Source organism: Mastomys coucha, unplaced genomic scaffold (genome assembly GCF_008632895.1).
Source record: "Mastomys coucha isolate ucsf_1 unplaced genomic scaffold, UCSF_Mcou_1 pScaffold5, whole genome shotgun sequence".
In the NCBI taxonomy this organism is placed as follows: Eukaryota; Metazoa; Chordata; class Mammalia; order Rodentia; family Muridae; genus Mastomys; species Mastomys coucha.
The window spans coordinates 54,599,064-54,612,633 of NW_022196911.1; the positions used below are offsets into that span (position 1 = coordinate 54,599,064).

Consider the following 13,570-nt stretch of genomic DNA (forward strand, 5'->3'; position numbering starts at 1 on the left):
TGCCAGCCCAGGCTACTATACCCAGCAAAACTCTCAATTACCATAGATGAAGAAACCAAGATATTCCAGCTGAGCAGTGGTGGCGCACTTGGGAGGCAGAGGCAGGCAGATTTCTGAGTTCAAGGCCAGCCTGGTCTATAGAGTGAGTTCCAGGACAGCCAGGACTACACAGAGAAATCCTGTCTTAAAAAACAACAACAACAACAATAAAAAGAAAAGAAAAGAAAAACCAAGATATTCCATGACAAAACCAAATTTACACAATATCTTTCCACAAATCTAGCCCTTCAAAGGATAATAAATGGAAAACTCCAACACAAGGAGGGAAACTACATGCTAAAGAAAAGCAAGAAAGTAATCTTTCCACAAACCCAAAAGATAGTCATACAAACATAATTCCACCTCTAACAACAAAAATAACAGGAAGCAACATTCATTATTCCTTAATATCTCTTAATATCAATGGACTCAATTCCCCAATAAAAAGACACAGATTAACAGACTGGATACGTAAACAGGACCCAGCATTTTGCTGCATACAGGAAATGCACCTCAGTGACAAAGACAGACACTACCTCAGAGTAAAAATATCATCCTGAGTGATGTAACTCACTTACAAAAGAACACACATGGTATGTACTCACCGATAAGTGGATAAAAAGAGCATGGAATACCCACGATACAATTCACAGACCACATGAAGGAAGACCAAAGAGTGGATGCTTCGTCCTACTTAGAAGGGAAACAAAATCATCAAGGGAAGTAGAGGGTGGGAGGGACTTGGGAGGAAGAGAAGAGGAGGAGGGGAAAAAGAGGGGCAGAATCAGTTAAGGGAGGAGATGGAGATGAACAGAGGGTCAGGAAACTGAACAGAGGTGTGTTGCAATGGGGGATGGGGAACTGGGGGTAGCAACCAGAAAGTCCTAGATGCCAGGAAAGCAAGAGCCTCCCAGGACCCCATGGGGATGACATTAGCTGAAATATCCCTCAAAGGAGAGGAAGAACCTGTCGAGAACATATCCAGAGGTTAGGCATGGCCTCCCCAGTTGAGGGCTATGCCACTCACCCATCTCCACAATTTTAACCCAGAATTGATCCTATCTAAAGGAAATATAGGGACAAAGAATGGAGCAGAAACTGAAGGAAAGGTCCTCCAGAGACTGCCCTGCCTGGGAATCCATCCCATCTGTAGACACCAAACCCAGACACTACTGCTGATACCAAGAAGTACCAACCATCAGACTGAGCACAGGGACCCCAATGGTAGAGTTAGGGGGAGGACTGAAGGAACTGAAGGGCCCTTATCTGGCATCAATGGGGAGGCCCTTGGTCCTGTGAAGGCTAGATGCCCCAGTGTAGAGGAATGCTAGGGTGGTGAAGCAGGAGTTGGGGGGGGGGGGAGAAGCACCCTCACAGAGGCAGGATAAAGGGGGATAGGGTGGGGGTTGCAGAATGGAAATTGGAAAAGGGGATAACATTTGAAATGTAAGTAAATAAAATATCCAATTAAGAAAAACTGAAAAAAGAAGAAATTAACATCTAACAGAAAGAAAAGTCAAGAAATATAAACCAGAATGAAAAACGACAAAGAGCATAATGAAGAGAAGACACAAGACAGGTGATAAAGGAGAACAGGCACAAGGCACACAGGCAAAAGGAGAGCTCCGAATGGATCATGTGTTTTAGAGATATGAAAAAGTTACCAAAGAAATAAACATTGCAAGGTATGCACAAAACAAAAAAAAAAAAAAACCTGTTTGTCACCATCAAAGCAGATCACCACCAGGAGGGGACACAGATCATACTCATGACCTGAGAGTTGGAGACCTGACTAATCAGCACACAGGAACCACAGCATTAACAGAGCAAGATACCTCACTCAGGCAGCCCATCACAACTTGGACACCTGTACCCTACTCTCTGTGAACCAACAGGATCCGCATGATGACAGGCAATGAATAGCTTTCTGGGATGAATCCCACACAGTCCACAGAGTAGGTACACAGCCTTTTCTCTAGGGGTCGGGAATGTGCTAACCATGAGACTGTCAGAGGACACTCTGCCTTCCCATTAGAGGCAGAGAAGACCTTGGAGTTTGCCCACCTGTCAGCCACATCTAGATCGGACTCCATCTTCTCCAGGCCCTTCAAGACACTGTCTAGCTGCTCGCTCTGTTGTTGAAGGTCCTTTGCTGTGTCTTCCATGCGTTTCTGGGAATTTGCCATCAGTCCTATCAGCTCCTGCCCCTTGGTCATGTGGGAGGTTATGTCAGCAGCAGTGTCTGGCTGGGACAGCAGCAGCTCCCTCCAGAAATGCTCGATGATGTTGAAGACCACATTTCGACTAGGCTGCAGTGAGCTGAACCAGTGCTTGGTCTGGTCCTTCTCCAGGATTGTGATCGCACTGAAGATAAAGAGAGATGACTCTTTCCTGATCTCAGTGATGCTGGAGAGGGGCAGGCCAACAAGGACCTCTTCAGTTTTGTCCACAGTGAACTTCAGTGAATGAGGTGTCAGGACCAGTTTTCCAGGAACCCATTGCTTCTCGGGGTCCAGATAGTAGGAGCAAGGCCAGGAGTGGACACGTAAATTGGTGCTCATCTGTCCCTAGGTTGCTGGACTACACGGAGACTGTAGTATCTGTTTCTGAGGGAAAAGAAACAATTAGTAGGCAGATGAAGCTGAAATGTATCCATTGGAAACTGTTTGTCCCATCACACTCTTCATGAGACCTTCCACTCCTGTGCCCACTGAGAAAACCATGAGGACAGCAAGCACCAGAGACAAGGCCCCAGACCCCTCCCACGCACAGGACCTTGTGGCTATGATATCCCTATTACCATGAATCTGTATAAGGTCCTCCTAAGGACCATCTCTGAGTTCACTGTGTATGTATCCAGCAGTTTACTGGAAAGTCTTACAGACATGGTCCTCTCCTGCAGTCTTCTCAGAGCTACCTAGAGTCACATGTACACGGATGCACTTACATACAGACAGGTGTTGTGTGGCCATAAAGCAGTGAAGTGTGCTAGTTTCATTTTCTTTTGCCATTTGCCACTGATCTCTAACCCCAGCCTTTGTCTTTTTTTTGTTTTTTGTTTTTTTAAATAAGGTCTCATATATAGCTCAGACCAGCTTTGAACTTGCCTTGTAGCCCAGGGTGGCCTCAAGTTCCCATGCTTGGCCAGTACTAGAAATATTGATTTGTGCCATCATACCTGGCTGTTTAAAATTTCATGTTTATGATTATATTCATCAAGGCAGTCATAAGTCATGATAACCGGTTTGAATTAACCCTTATAGGATATGTTGCCCAATCCTCTTTGTACAGGTAGCAAATATTAGTCAAGAAAGGAGCTTCCATACTGTAGTCTATGGTACTAACTGGGTAGGAGCTAGGCCTGGCAATGCCCAGTAAAGTGTTCTGCCCTGCAAATACAGAGAAGAGCTTTCCCCAGTTCTCCCTGCCCTTGTATTTCTCTCTGGTTGTGTCTTTGATTCTGTCCCTCTCTCTCTCTGTATCTTTCTCTCCCTCTCATCTTCCTTCTCCCTCTGTGTCTCTCTGTCTGTCTCTCTCAAGCACAGTTTTCTTATGATATGACTTTACTTCTTAGGAAATGTCTTAGCATGATCCCTCAAATACTGAACCCATCTGTAGGCTACAAGGATACTGCTATCAATCACCAGGTGGATAAGGCCCTGGTGTGCAGATGCCACAATCGGCAGTATGCATAGCACTGGCAGGCTCCCTAGCTCCTGTGAGGTGGACTCAATGGGAAATCCATTCATTCGCTCAGTGAGCCACCTCGGAGGAGCCAGTCCTGGAGACAGTGACGGCACTAAACTTGGCACTATCTGACCCAGACCTACAAAAACGCAATCCGTGTCAAAATGAGGCTCCTGAACAGACTGCACCCCTGTGATGGGATCTCTTTGAGTGTGAGGTCTCCCTGAGAGATGTGGGCTGGGCTGCTTACTCTGCCTTTAGCCATGTGTCACATGTGTCATGTGGAAGTCTAGAGATGCGAGGGCATTGATGCTGACGGCCAAGTCTGTAAGGAGTGCTGTGGATTTAGCACAGCAGTGGGTGCAGAAAACCTAAGAGGTTCTGGTCTTCCCATCACTTCTACTCCTGCTCCACATAGGCACCAGCTGCCCTACTCAGAAGACCTGTGTCCACACAAGCCACCAGGTGGGAACTCTGCATTAGGACTTTAGCTGCCACCATCATAAACCCCAGAGTCACGGGCACTCAAGTCTGCAGGCACAAGGGAACACGCATTTGGAATCCCAGGTCCGATGCAAAGTTGTACATCTATTCCCACACACTGCTGTGAATTGGGCTATGAAGGTCCAGGCAGCACTGCTGACACGGGCTACAGCTGGAGAAACTACACGGGCCACACTGCCAAGCTCGCCTCTATATACACTGCAACCTAAATCCTATCTAAATAAAAGTCTTTTCCTATGAAAGCTACACCACAAGACTGGAAAAGGTAACTGTTATGCCAGATGTGAAAATATCAATGAAGAAAATTCAAAAAATCATGGATGCATGTCATTCCCAAAGGATATAGATACTGTCTAAAAATAGATCTCAAGTCAAAGGAAATCCTCGGGTTGCCTATAAAATAATTCAAAATTAAATCCTAAGGAAATACAGACAGACAGCAAAATGAGGAAAGCAATTCATTATATAGATAAGAAATGTGGGACTGGAGAGATGGCTCAGAGGTTAAGAGCACTGACTGCTCTTATGAAGGTCCTGAGTTCAATTCCCAGCAACCACATGGTGGCTCACAACCATCACGAGATCTGACACCCTCTTCTGGAGTGTCTGAAGATGGCTACAGTGTATTTACATATAATAAATAAATAAATAAATCTAAAAAAAAAAAAAAGAAATGTGATAAAGAACTAGAAAAAAAACCATATGGGTCAACCAGAAATCTTGGAAGAAAATCATAAACAAGTATGAAATAAATAGTGCCAAAATAGTCTGGGATAAACACAATTTCTGAATGAAGACAGTTCTTTTGAAAGAACTCACCAGGCAATTCTAAAAAGTAAAATAAAACAAACAGCTCTGGAGAGATGGCTCAGCAGTTAAGAACACTTACTGTTCTTCAGGAGGACCAGAGTTCAGTTCCTAGCTCACAACCATCTGTAACTCCAAGTTCAGGAGGTCCAGATGCCTCTGGCCCCAGCAGATACTCTGTACTCACATGCACGCACGTGTACCCCCACACACACGGGGGGGGGGGGAGAATGAACTAGAAATAATTGTAAAAAACAAAAAACAAAAAAGCAAAAAAAAACCCAAAAAGAATGAAGACATCCTTTGAGACACATGGGAAACAAACAGTGCACTAGGGGAATTGCAGAGACTATAAGGGATGAGGCACTAACACTTCATTTATTAAAGCAACAGCTGAAAACTCCTGAAGATTTCTGTCTTAGTCATTGTTCTATTGCTATGAAGAGACATCATAACCAAGGTAACATTTAATTGGGGACTTGTTTAGTTTCAGAAGTTTAGTTCACTACCACAGAGAGAAGCATGGCAGCACATGGAGAAGTAGCTAGGAGCTTTACATCCTGATCCACGGACAGACAGACAGACTGACAGACGGACAAAGATTGTTACTGGGTTTTGAAACTTCAAAGTCCACCCCCAGTGACACACTTCCTCCTTGTTAGGCCACCTCTTTCTTGTTAGGCCCTCCTATTTCTTCAAGCCTTTTCAATAGTCCTAATCCCTGATGACCAAAGGTTCAAATACATGAACTTGGGTGAGCTGTTCTCATTCAAACCACCACCTCTCCCCTTGCCTTTTGATGATGCCAACAAATACAGAGTTTTGCTCATATTAGGCAAGTAATCTAACACGGAGCTACATCTGCTACCCTGAAGCTTTCAATAGGTTGTGGACATTCAGATCCATGAAGTTCAAAGAATTCTCCAAACAAGCCTCTCGAGGGAATATAAAAGTTAAAATGTCAGAAGTACAAGGCGAAGACAGAATTCTCAACTACCCTACAGAAATGGACAAATATAATCATTCCTACAGAAGCATTTCTGAAACATTGCATTAGTCATTGTATTTGTTGGGAATTGTTGGGATTATATAGGATTTGTTGCCACTAGTCCAACCCGAAAGAAATGCATTATGGGAAAGGATGAATCCAGTGGTACCTGAGGAGGCTAAGGGAGGAAGGCTATGAATTGGAGGCTGTAGGTACACTTTTTTTTAGCTATTTTATTGAGTTCTTATATCTATTACCCTTCCAACCCTTAGTCCACCCTCATCTCTGTTAGAGGAGAAAGGGAGGTCCCGATCTCCTTAGACTACTTCCTGTTGATTAGGGGCTTTGGGTTCCTTGGGGAAAGTCCAGTCTTTGTCATCAGGATATCCAATTTCTTCTGAAAACCAAGCCACAACAGAGAACAGGAGCAGGAAAAGCAGCAGCCAGCCTTAGCTTTTACTATCTGGTTAGAGCTAGTCTCAGACAATATATGTACAGAAACAAGCAGACATAGTAAAGAAGAGGAAGAAAGAAAATTTCATGTCACACTTCAGATATACAGTGCCAGGAAGTGCCACGTAAAAACATGGTGACTTGACTTCTCTAATAACCTAGCTCACGCTCTTCACACACATATCCTAGAGCTTTTCTCCATGACAGCCGCAAGAGCAGACCCATACTTCCCAATACATGTCTATTGCTATCATCAGTCACTCCTACCTCAGCAAATCCCAGTTCTGCCAGCTCCAGGACCAGAGTTAGGACATTCCTGGGAGAAAGTTGCCTGACTAGCTATGAGAAGTTTGTTATCATCACAAATAAAAGAACATACACAAAGTTATTTTTTAGAAAAGGATTTCAGAGATAACTCCAAGTTGCAGAGGACAACCAGATCCTATGCCGAGCCTGAGCCAGGCCTCCTAACAACCTGTCCTTGGCCAGACCAAGGGGAACCACCACGTTTAAAACAAACAAAACACCTCGCATGCTTACCTCAGGAAGGCTCCATGAGAAACAGCCAGGAAGTTTACAGCCTGATGTCACTGGAAAAGTGGGGGAGATTTTCTCAGCTGCAAGAGACACTTCCTTCTGTATAGAAGGGTGCTTTGTCTTTCTGAGGGAGGGGTTCAGCCGGCGAGTCTACATTATGAGCCCCTCCCTGGCACAACAGGACCACACCAGTGGTAACGTCTTCTACTTGGATAAACCACAGTAAGTCACAGGCAACAAATCCCTGAACTGGGAAGCCCATGCCCAAGCCTTCCACCACAATGCCTGGAAACACAGGGAGCAGGTGCTGAGACCTTCATGCCTCAAAAGACCTGCCTATCCTCCAGTAAGACTAGTGGTCACAGGCTAGAATACCTCCAGGCCGTGCATATGACCTCTAAACCTTTGAAAGTCATTGTTGGGGCTGGAGCAATGGCTTAGCTATTTAAGAACACTGGCTGCTCTTCCAGAGGACCCATGTTTGAGTCTCAGCACCTCATGACTGTCTATAACTCCTGTCCCAGGGGATCGGATGCCCTCTTCTGGCCTCCAAGGGTACTGCATTCATGTGGTGCACATTCATGCAGGCAAAACACCCATATACAAAATAATAGCTTTAACAAGTACAGGTATGTAGCTCTCAGAATTAGGGGAGCCACTTTAGCCTAGCCATGGTTTCTAAGGCTATGGTAATTGTTAAAGGCAGGGAGCCACACAGAGAACTCAGATTCTGAAGACAGCATTGTCTCATTCTCGTGGAGCAATGGCTCAGCTGTAAGCAAACATGTCAAAGAGATAGTGGTTTGTTCAATGTCTAGGTCCAAGTAAGGAAAAAACAAAAACCTAACAATTTCTCCTACATTACTATCACTTCTGCAAACACACGTGTGTGTGGGGGGGGGCTTACACACCACCTAGCAACTGGTTCTAAAGTGGACACCAGCCAGGTGTCTCCAGTCCACTTCCACTACAACCTTATCTACTTGAAGACAGTCTGTTCCTAAGCCAGCCTTCAATTTGAGGCCAACGTCAAGCCCAGGCTATATCTGACCCATTGCCAGTAAGTCAGGGTCTGCCATATTCTTAGATTGGATTCAGTTTCTCAAACAGCTTATACAACTCAGGAAAACACTTAGGTTTACTAGTTGATTTCAAGGGTATTAAAATGGATGCAGATGAAAAAATGTACAGGGTCAGGTATAAAGAAGGGAAAAGGCTTCCTTGGCCTCCCTGGAACTTCTGAGTATTCAGCTGGAAGTCTAGCTGCCACAGCAGTCTACCCATGGAGGCTTCTTGACATGTGTGGGACTGACTCAACCGCTAGTCATGGGTGAGCCAGTCAACCTTCAGCCCCTCTTCCTTCTTTTACCTCCCTATCCTCTGACCCTGCCTCTGATCCTCTGATTTTCAATGACCAGTTCCACCCTGTACCTAGGGACTGCTGGCGTAGAAGACACTTCCCTTCCCAGGATTTTAGGAGTCATTTTCTAGGAAACAAGACAACACACTACTGCATTGCTAGACACCAAAAAGTTTGTATCAGCTCCACAAGGCCGGTCATGAGCAGAGCACTGGGAGGTTCTCCATGAGTGGGCAGTGAAGTTATCCACTTTCCCCAGAAAATCCCCACACCTAGTCGTACAGCCCCAGTGGAAGCTCGCTGTGGTTCCAGCTGCTGCCTCCAGCTCTACCACAGTTTTATGACTTGGGAAAAGTTACCTCACCTTCTGGACCTCTGTTTATCCTCTGGCAAAATAACTAAAAGACCTCAAACTCATTCAAAGATACAAAGAGGAAAGGACAGAGAACCAAAAGTTGAGGAGAGGACCAGCAAGTACCTGTCATGATGACACAATGAGTATGAGGGCCATGCCCAGATTGAGAGATTTCAAAGGAGAGACATGTGGCCACAACTCTTCCTACCACAGATTTCCAAGATGTCTTTTCTAGAAAGCCAAAATAAACAGATACTAAATGGAAGGGCAGAAAGGAGAAAGCTGCTCCCACCTATGCGGCAGAAGCTGCCCATGCATGGTTAGACCCCAGGACCTCTCTACTTGCCTAGACTGACATAGTCCCCACCGAGTCCTCAAGGGGCTCCTGGTCCCCTTGAAGCCAGATCCGACCCCTCCTCAGCATCCCTGACTTCACTCTTCTTTGCACCAGGCCTATGAACCTGGCTCAAAGGCCATGCAAGTGCTTTAGGCTCAGGAGCCATGAGTCTTAGTCACTGTCACTAACAACCACAGGTAACACACAGGGGTGTGGCTGTGCTAACGAACTTCATCTACAATATTCTAGAAACTGGACATGGGCTATGGGTTGTAGCCAATCCCATTTACTTTATCAACACAAAAAGCACAGCTCTCATCTTAAATAGAATTAACAGATGTTTCTTCTGGAGCCATTTTGAGTGACCAGGGTCCAGCAACATAGATTTGGGTTACCCCAAATTCCATATTCCAAAGTGGAAGCAGTTTCATGAAGTTTTATAAAACAAAGGAAGTCATAAGTCAAGGCAAATGTAAAACTGCAGCAATGGACTCATCAGAGTCAATTGGCTATAGCAAGACGGAAAACACTTTTCTCTAGGCCTCAGATGTTACCTGATGGCATTCCTAGCTTTAGGTTTGGTAGAAGCTGGTTGTTTGTTAGGTCAATAGATGCCAAAGGTTTTCCAACCTCTCCATGTCCCTATAGTTTTAATAAGATACTACTTACCAGGAATGCCCCTTGACAACTTCATCAGTTCCCAAGCCTATTATAAATCTCCTAGTTAAGCCAGGCACAGTAGTAAACACCTTTGATTCCAGCACTTGGGAAGCAGAGACAGGGGTAGCTCTGAGTTAGAGGATAGCCTGGTCTACAGAGTGAGTTCGGACAGCCAGGGCTACAGAGAAACCCTGTCTCAAACAAGTCTCTAAGCTAAAGCATATAGCCTCCCTCAGACACCATCATCCCTTCTAGTTGCTGCCCCCACTGTGAGACACAAGGTCTAAGAGCCAAGGCTGACTTCACCCAATCATATCTACCAAGTCCATGAGCTCCCAAGGCTTCCACTGAGACTTCTGGTTGCCCGATGAGCATCTTTATGACACACCTTACAAGCATGTCCACAACCAGCTCCTTGTTTGGTCATCTGTTGGGTATTTCCATGCTGTTCTAGGCCCTCTTATGTTCCTCCTTCTTTGTTTCTCTCTTTCTTTTTTTTTTTTTTTTTTAACAAAAATTCTGTTGGAACCAAGAGTTTCTGGATCCCTCTTCCTCATCCTCTTAAAGCCATAGTAAATCCTGGTGTAACAAACCTGGCAGAAATGAAAATATTTTAAAGAGACAACTGTGCCTTTCAATCCGACTATCAAAGAGTTAAAACAAAGGACCCCAGAGAAATGGGTATCTCCCCAGGAATCTCAAACTGGGAGAAGGAAAAGGCACCAGCCAGAAGGGGACCTGCCTCCCAGGGAGAGATTTCACATAACTTTAACAACTTGTTAGACCACCTTACAGGAGGAGACTAAAGTCTGGACAAGGATGTGTGGCCACACCTGTACTGCTCAGGTATGCAAATCTTCGGCCTTCTATTTAATCTCACTTCAGACTTGGGGGCTCATCAGATCTCTTTGTGCCTCTCCCAATGTGGCCACATTGAATAAATCTTCTTTTTTCTTTTTTCACTTTTAGCTTGGCTCTCTTCAAGTCCAATGGGCTCTGAGCTTCACTCTGCTTCCTTCTAGCCTCTCAAGGCTCCTCACTGTCCTGTCTCTGAATTGCTTTTCTACCTTAAATCTTCTACTTAAAGAGCACCTTAATCCTTCCTAATGCCCACTACCAACCACAGCACTCCATACCTCAGAGAGCTTTCCCAATGCAACTCAACATGTGCACCAAAGGTGACCTTCCCAGCATCGAGCCTTGTGCACACTCTGTGGGCATCCAGTATACACACAGTGAATGGGCCCTCCATTCAGAGATGCTCTGTTCCTGAACTCTTTGTGTGGTATCTGCCTTTGTAAGGTTGTAACTTGCCTCCACCAGGACAGGTAGAGTAGTTAACCCTGAGAGGACCCTGTGTGAAAGAGACACAATTATTGTGCGAAGTCATGGCAGGCAACCCCTGGGTGTCAAGCAAATCCACATAAATGACGTTCTTGGGGAATAGACCCACGTCACCGTGACTCCTGACACACTGAGATTGGCATAATGGATCTCTTTCAGCATTTCCACCACACATGTGCCCTTGAGTAAAACTCAATAGCAAGTAAACAGCCTATTTTTAGTTAATTTCCAAAGTAACAGAACACGAAACGTTTTGCACACCTTCCCACTACAAGGCTGAGCAGGAGAACAGTGGGGCAGTGTGTCCGAGCGGGGGCGGCAAGACTGGCTTTTTCCATTACCTGCCCTCCTGCTCTGTAGTAGACCCTCTTTCCACTCCCTCAGAAGTTCCCATCCCCACCCTGGGAGGTTCAGGCATGCTGTCTGAGGATGTTTCAAGCAAACACCACAGCCTAGCTGCAGGGTATGCTCTAGAAATTCAGAGAGAGAAATGAGACAGTGCAGTGTTTCCAGCTCGCCTCCAGGGTGCCAACTCCAATCCTTTCCTGTTTTCTTCTGGGGTGGCTCTGCCCAGGATGCGCAGTTTCCATAGATCTATGTGGGCTGAGGATATGCATCACCAGCACTTCCCAGTTGGAGGTAGGAGAGGCAACTTCACAGGCACACACCTGTGTTTCGGGCCTCTCGCCAAGCCTCACATAATCGACACTGTTACTAACGCCCAGAGGCCAGCTATCATGTGAAGACCAGGATTACAGCGCTAACTACACAGAGCACAAGAGCTCATGTTTCTGTTACAGTGTTACGGACTAGGTTGTCCCAGAGATCTTGAGAGCATATGCAACTGCTAGCCCTGACCTCCTTCTTGCTCATGGTCACTGGTCTCAGACACTCAAGCAAAGCGATTCCTATTTGGGTTACATACTTTCACAGAAAAAACAACCTGTGTGTTTTACCTCTTCTCTCATGTCCTAGTCAGTACAAAACTCTGGGAGCCTAAAAGGGTCTTCATCAGTGGACACAAGAAGAAGGATGTCCTTAATTCAGTTCAGTTCTGACAATGTCTGCCTCAAGATCACACCAGGTCCCAAGGTTCTGTCTCCCAAGATGTCTCTACATCAGCACAGATGTCCAGGTTGTATCACCTCTGATGGCCAGCACCTATAAATTAGGGTTCCAGAGATCCTCCTTGACGTGGATCTCCCCTAGAAGCTCATATTACTCAGAAAACCACCAACATATTTACTATTAAGACATTACACAGGGTATTAAAAAAAAAAAAAAAAAAAAAAAAGAGGCCAAGTCTGAGAAGACCCAGCCCTCACTCTCCCTAAGCACATAGAATCTTCTGCATGAGTCTTCTAGGGATGTTATGGACATTTCATTACGTGGACATGACTGATGAAACATTAGCCACTGATGACCCACTCAACCTTTAGCCTTAGAAGCTGAGGGCTGGGCTCCAAGTCTCCACCCTCTGATCCTGCTCAGGTCTTTCAGTGAGCAGCTCCATCTGAAATCTACCCTACTGGCTGTTGGGTGGTATTGGGCTCATTAGCATGCAAAATGGTATTTATCAGCTCAAACTGTACAGGAATTTTAAGAATTATATGCCAAATCTAAAAATCTAAAATGAGCCAGGCAGTGGTGGCGCAAGCCTTTAATCTCAGCACTTGGGCGGCAGAGGCAGGCGGATTTCTAAGTTCAAGAACAGCCTGGTCTACAGAGTTCCAGGACAGCCAGGGCTACACAGAAAAACCCTGTTTTGAAAAACAACAACAACAACAACAAAATTCTAATATGATGTTTCCAAATAACACATGCTGCCAATGTAAGAAAAGAAGGAAGAGCCCCCGGGAGGGAGGGGGGGGGGAGGGGTGGGGGGGAGGGAAGTAAGAGGAATAATATGTATAAATGTATAAACACATGTATACCTGGAAAAACTGGCTCAATACCAGATTTAGTGATTACACGTGAATGGATTTTTGGGTGCGTTGGATTTTATTGTTGTTATTGTAACCTGGCCTTTTTTTCTTCAGGAGCTAAGTCTTGATTTGTGGTTCACGTTGGCCTAGAACATCGGAATCTTTCTGTTTCATCATCCCCAATACCAGGATTATAGGCGTGTACCACGAGTCCTGGCATGGATAAGTGTTTCTCTTCAATTGAATTTCTCTATGAGCTGTCATCATGTCCACCATGACATAGCAGCAACAGAGTTCCAGACTGACCACAAGAGTCACGGTGAAGTCCACAATAGGCGAATTAGACCAAACAATCCTCCGCCTCCTGTTTCTATCCTTCCTCTCTTCCCAATGCATCCCTCTCTACCTGAACGTCAGCATCTCCCAAAGCTCGCTTTTTTCCTTTTTTTAATTTTTTTTCCCCATTCTATTTCTAAATAAACACCACAATCCTTAAAAAGGTTCTTCCACAATCTATCCAGAACACTCGGGAACATCACCCCACCCCCACCCCGCCTCCCCACCCCCACCCCGC

The 13,570-nt window shown here is 45.3% G+C and overlaps 1 protein-coding gene across 4 annotated transcripts in view; it reads right to left on the reverse strand.

Annotated features, from left to right (window-relative positions):
- The window catches only part of Snap47 (synaptosome associated protein 47), a 43,208-nt gene that overhangs the window by 29,348 nt on the left and 290 nt on the right, over positions 1-13,570 (reverse strand). Inside the window, exons 2-3 of one of the 4 annotated variants that reach the window (XM_031354215.1) lie at positions 7,019-7,068; positions 2,104-2,645 (exon numbers count right to left, since the gene is read on the reverse strand). In XM_031354215.1, the coding sequence (XP_031210075.1) occupies positions 2,104-2,600 (497 nt within the window). In that variant the 5' untranslated portion in view covers positions 2,601-2,645; positions 7,019-7,068. Of the gene's footprint in view, positions 1-2,103; positions 2,646-7,018; positions 7,069-9,736; positions 10,035-13,005; positions 13,508-13,570 lie in introns of those variants that run through there. The other 3 variants (XM_031354213.1, XM_031354214.1, XM_031354212.1) reach the window with 3 other exon arrangements.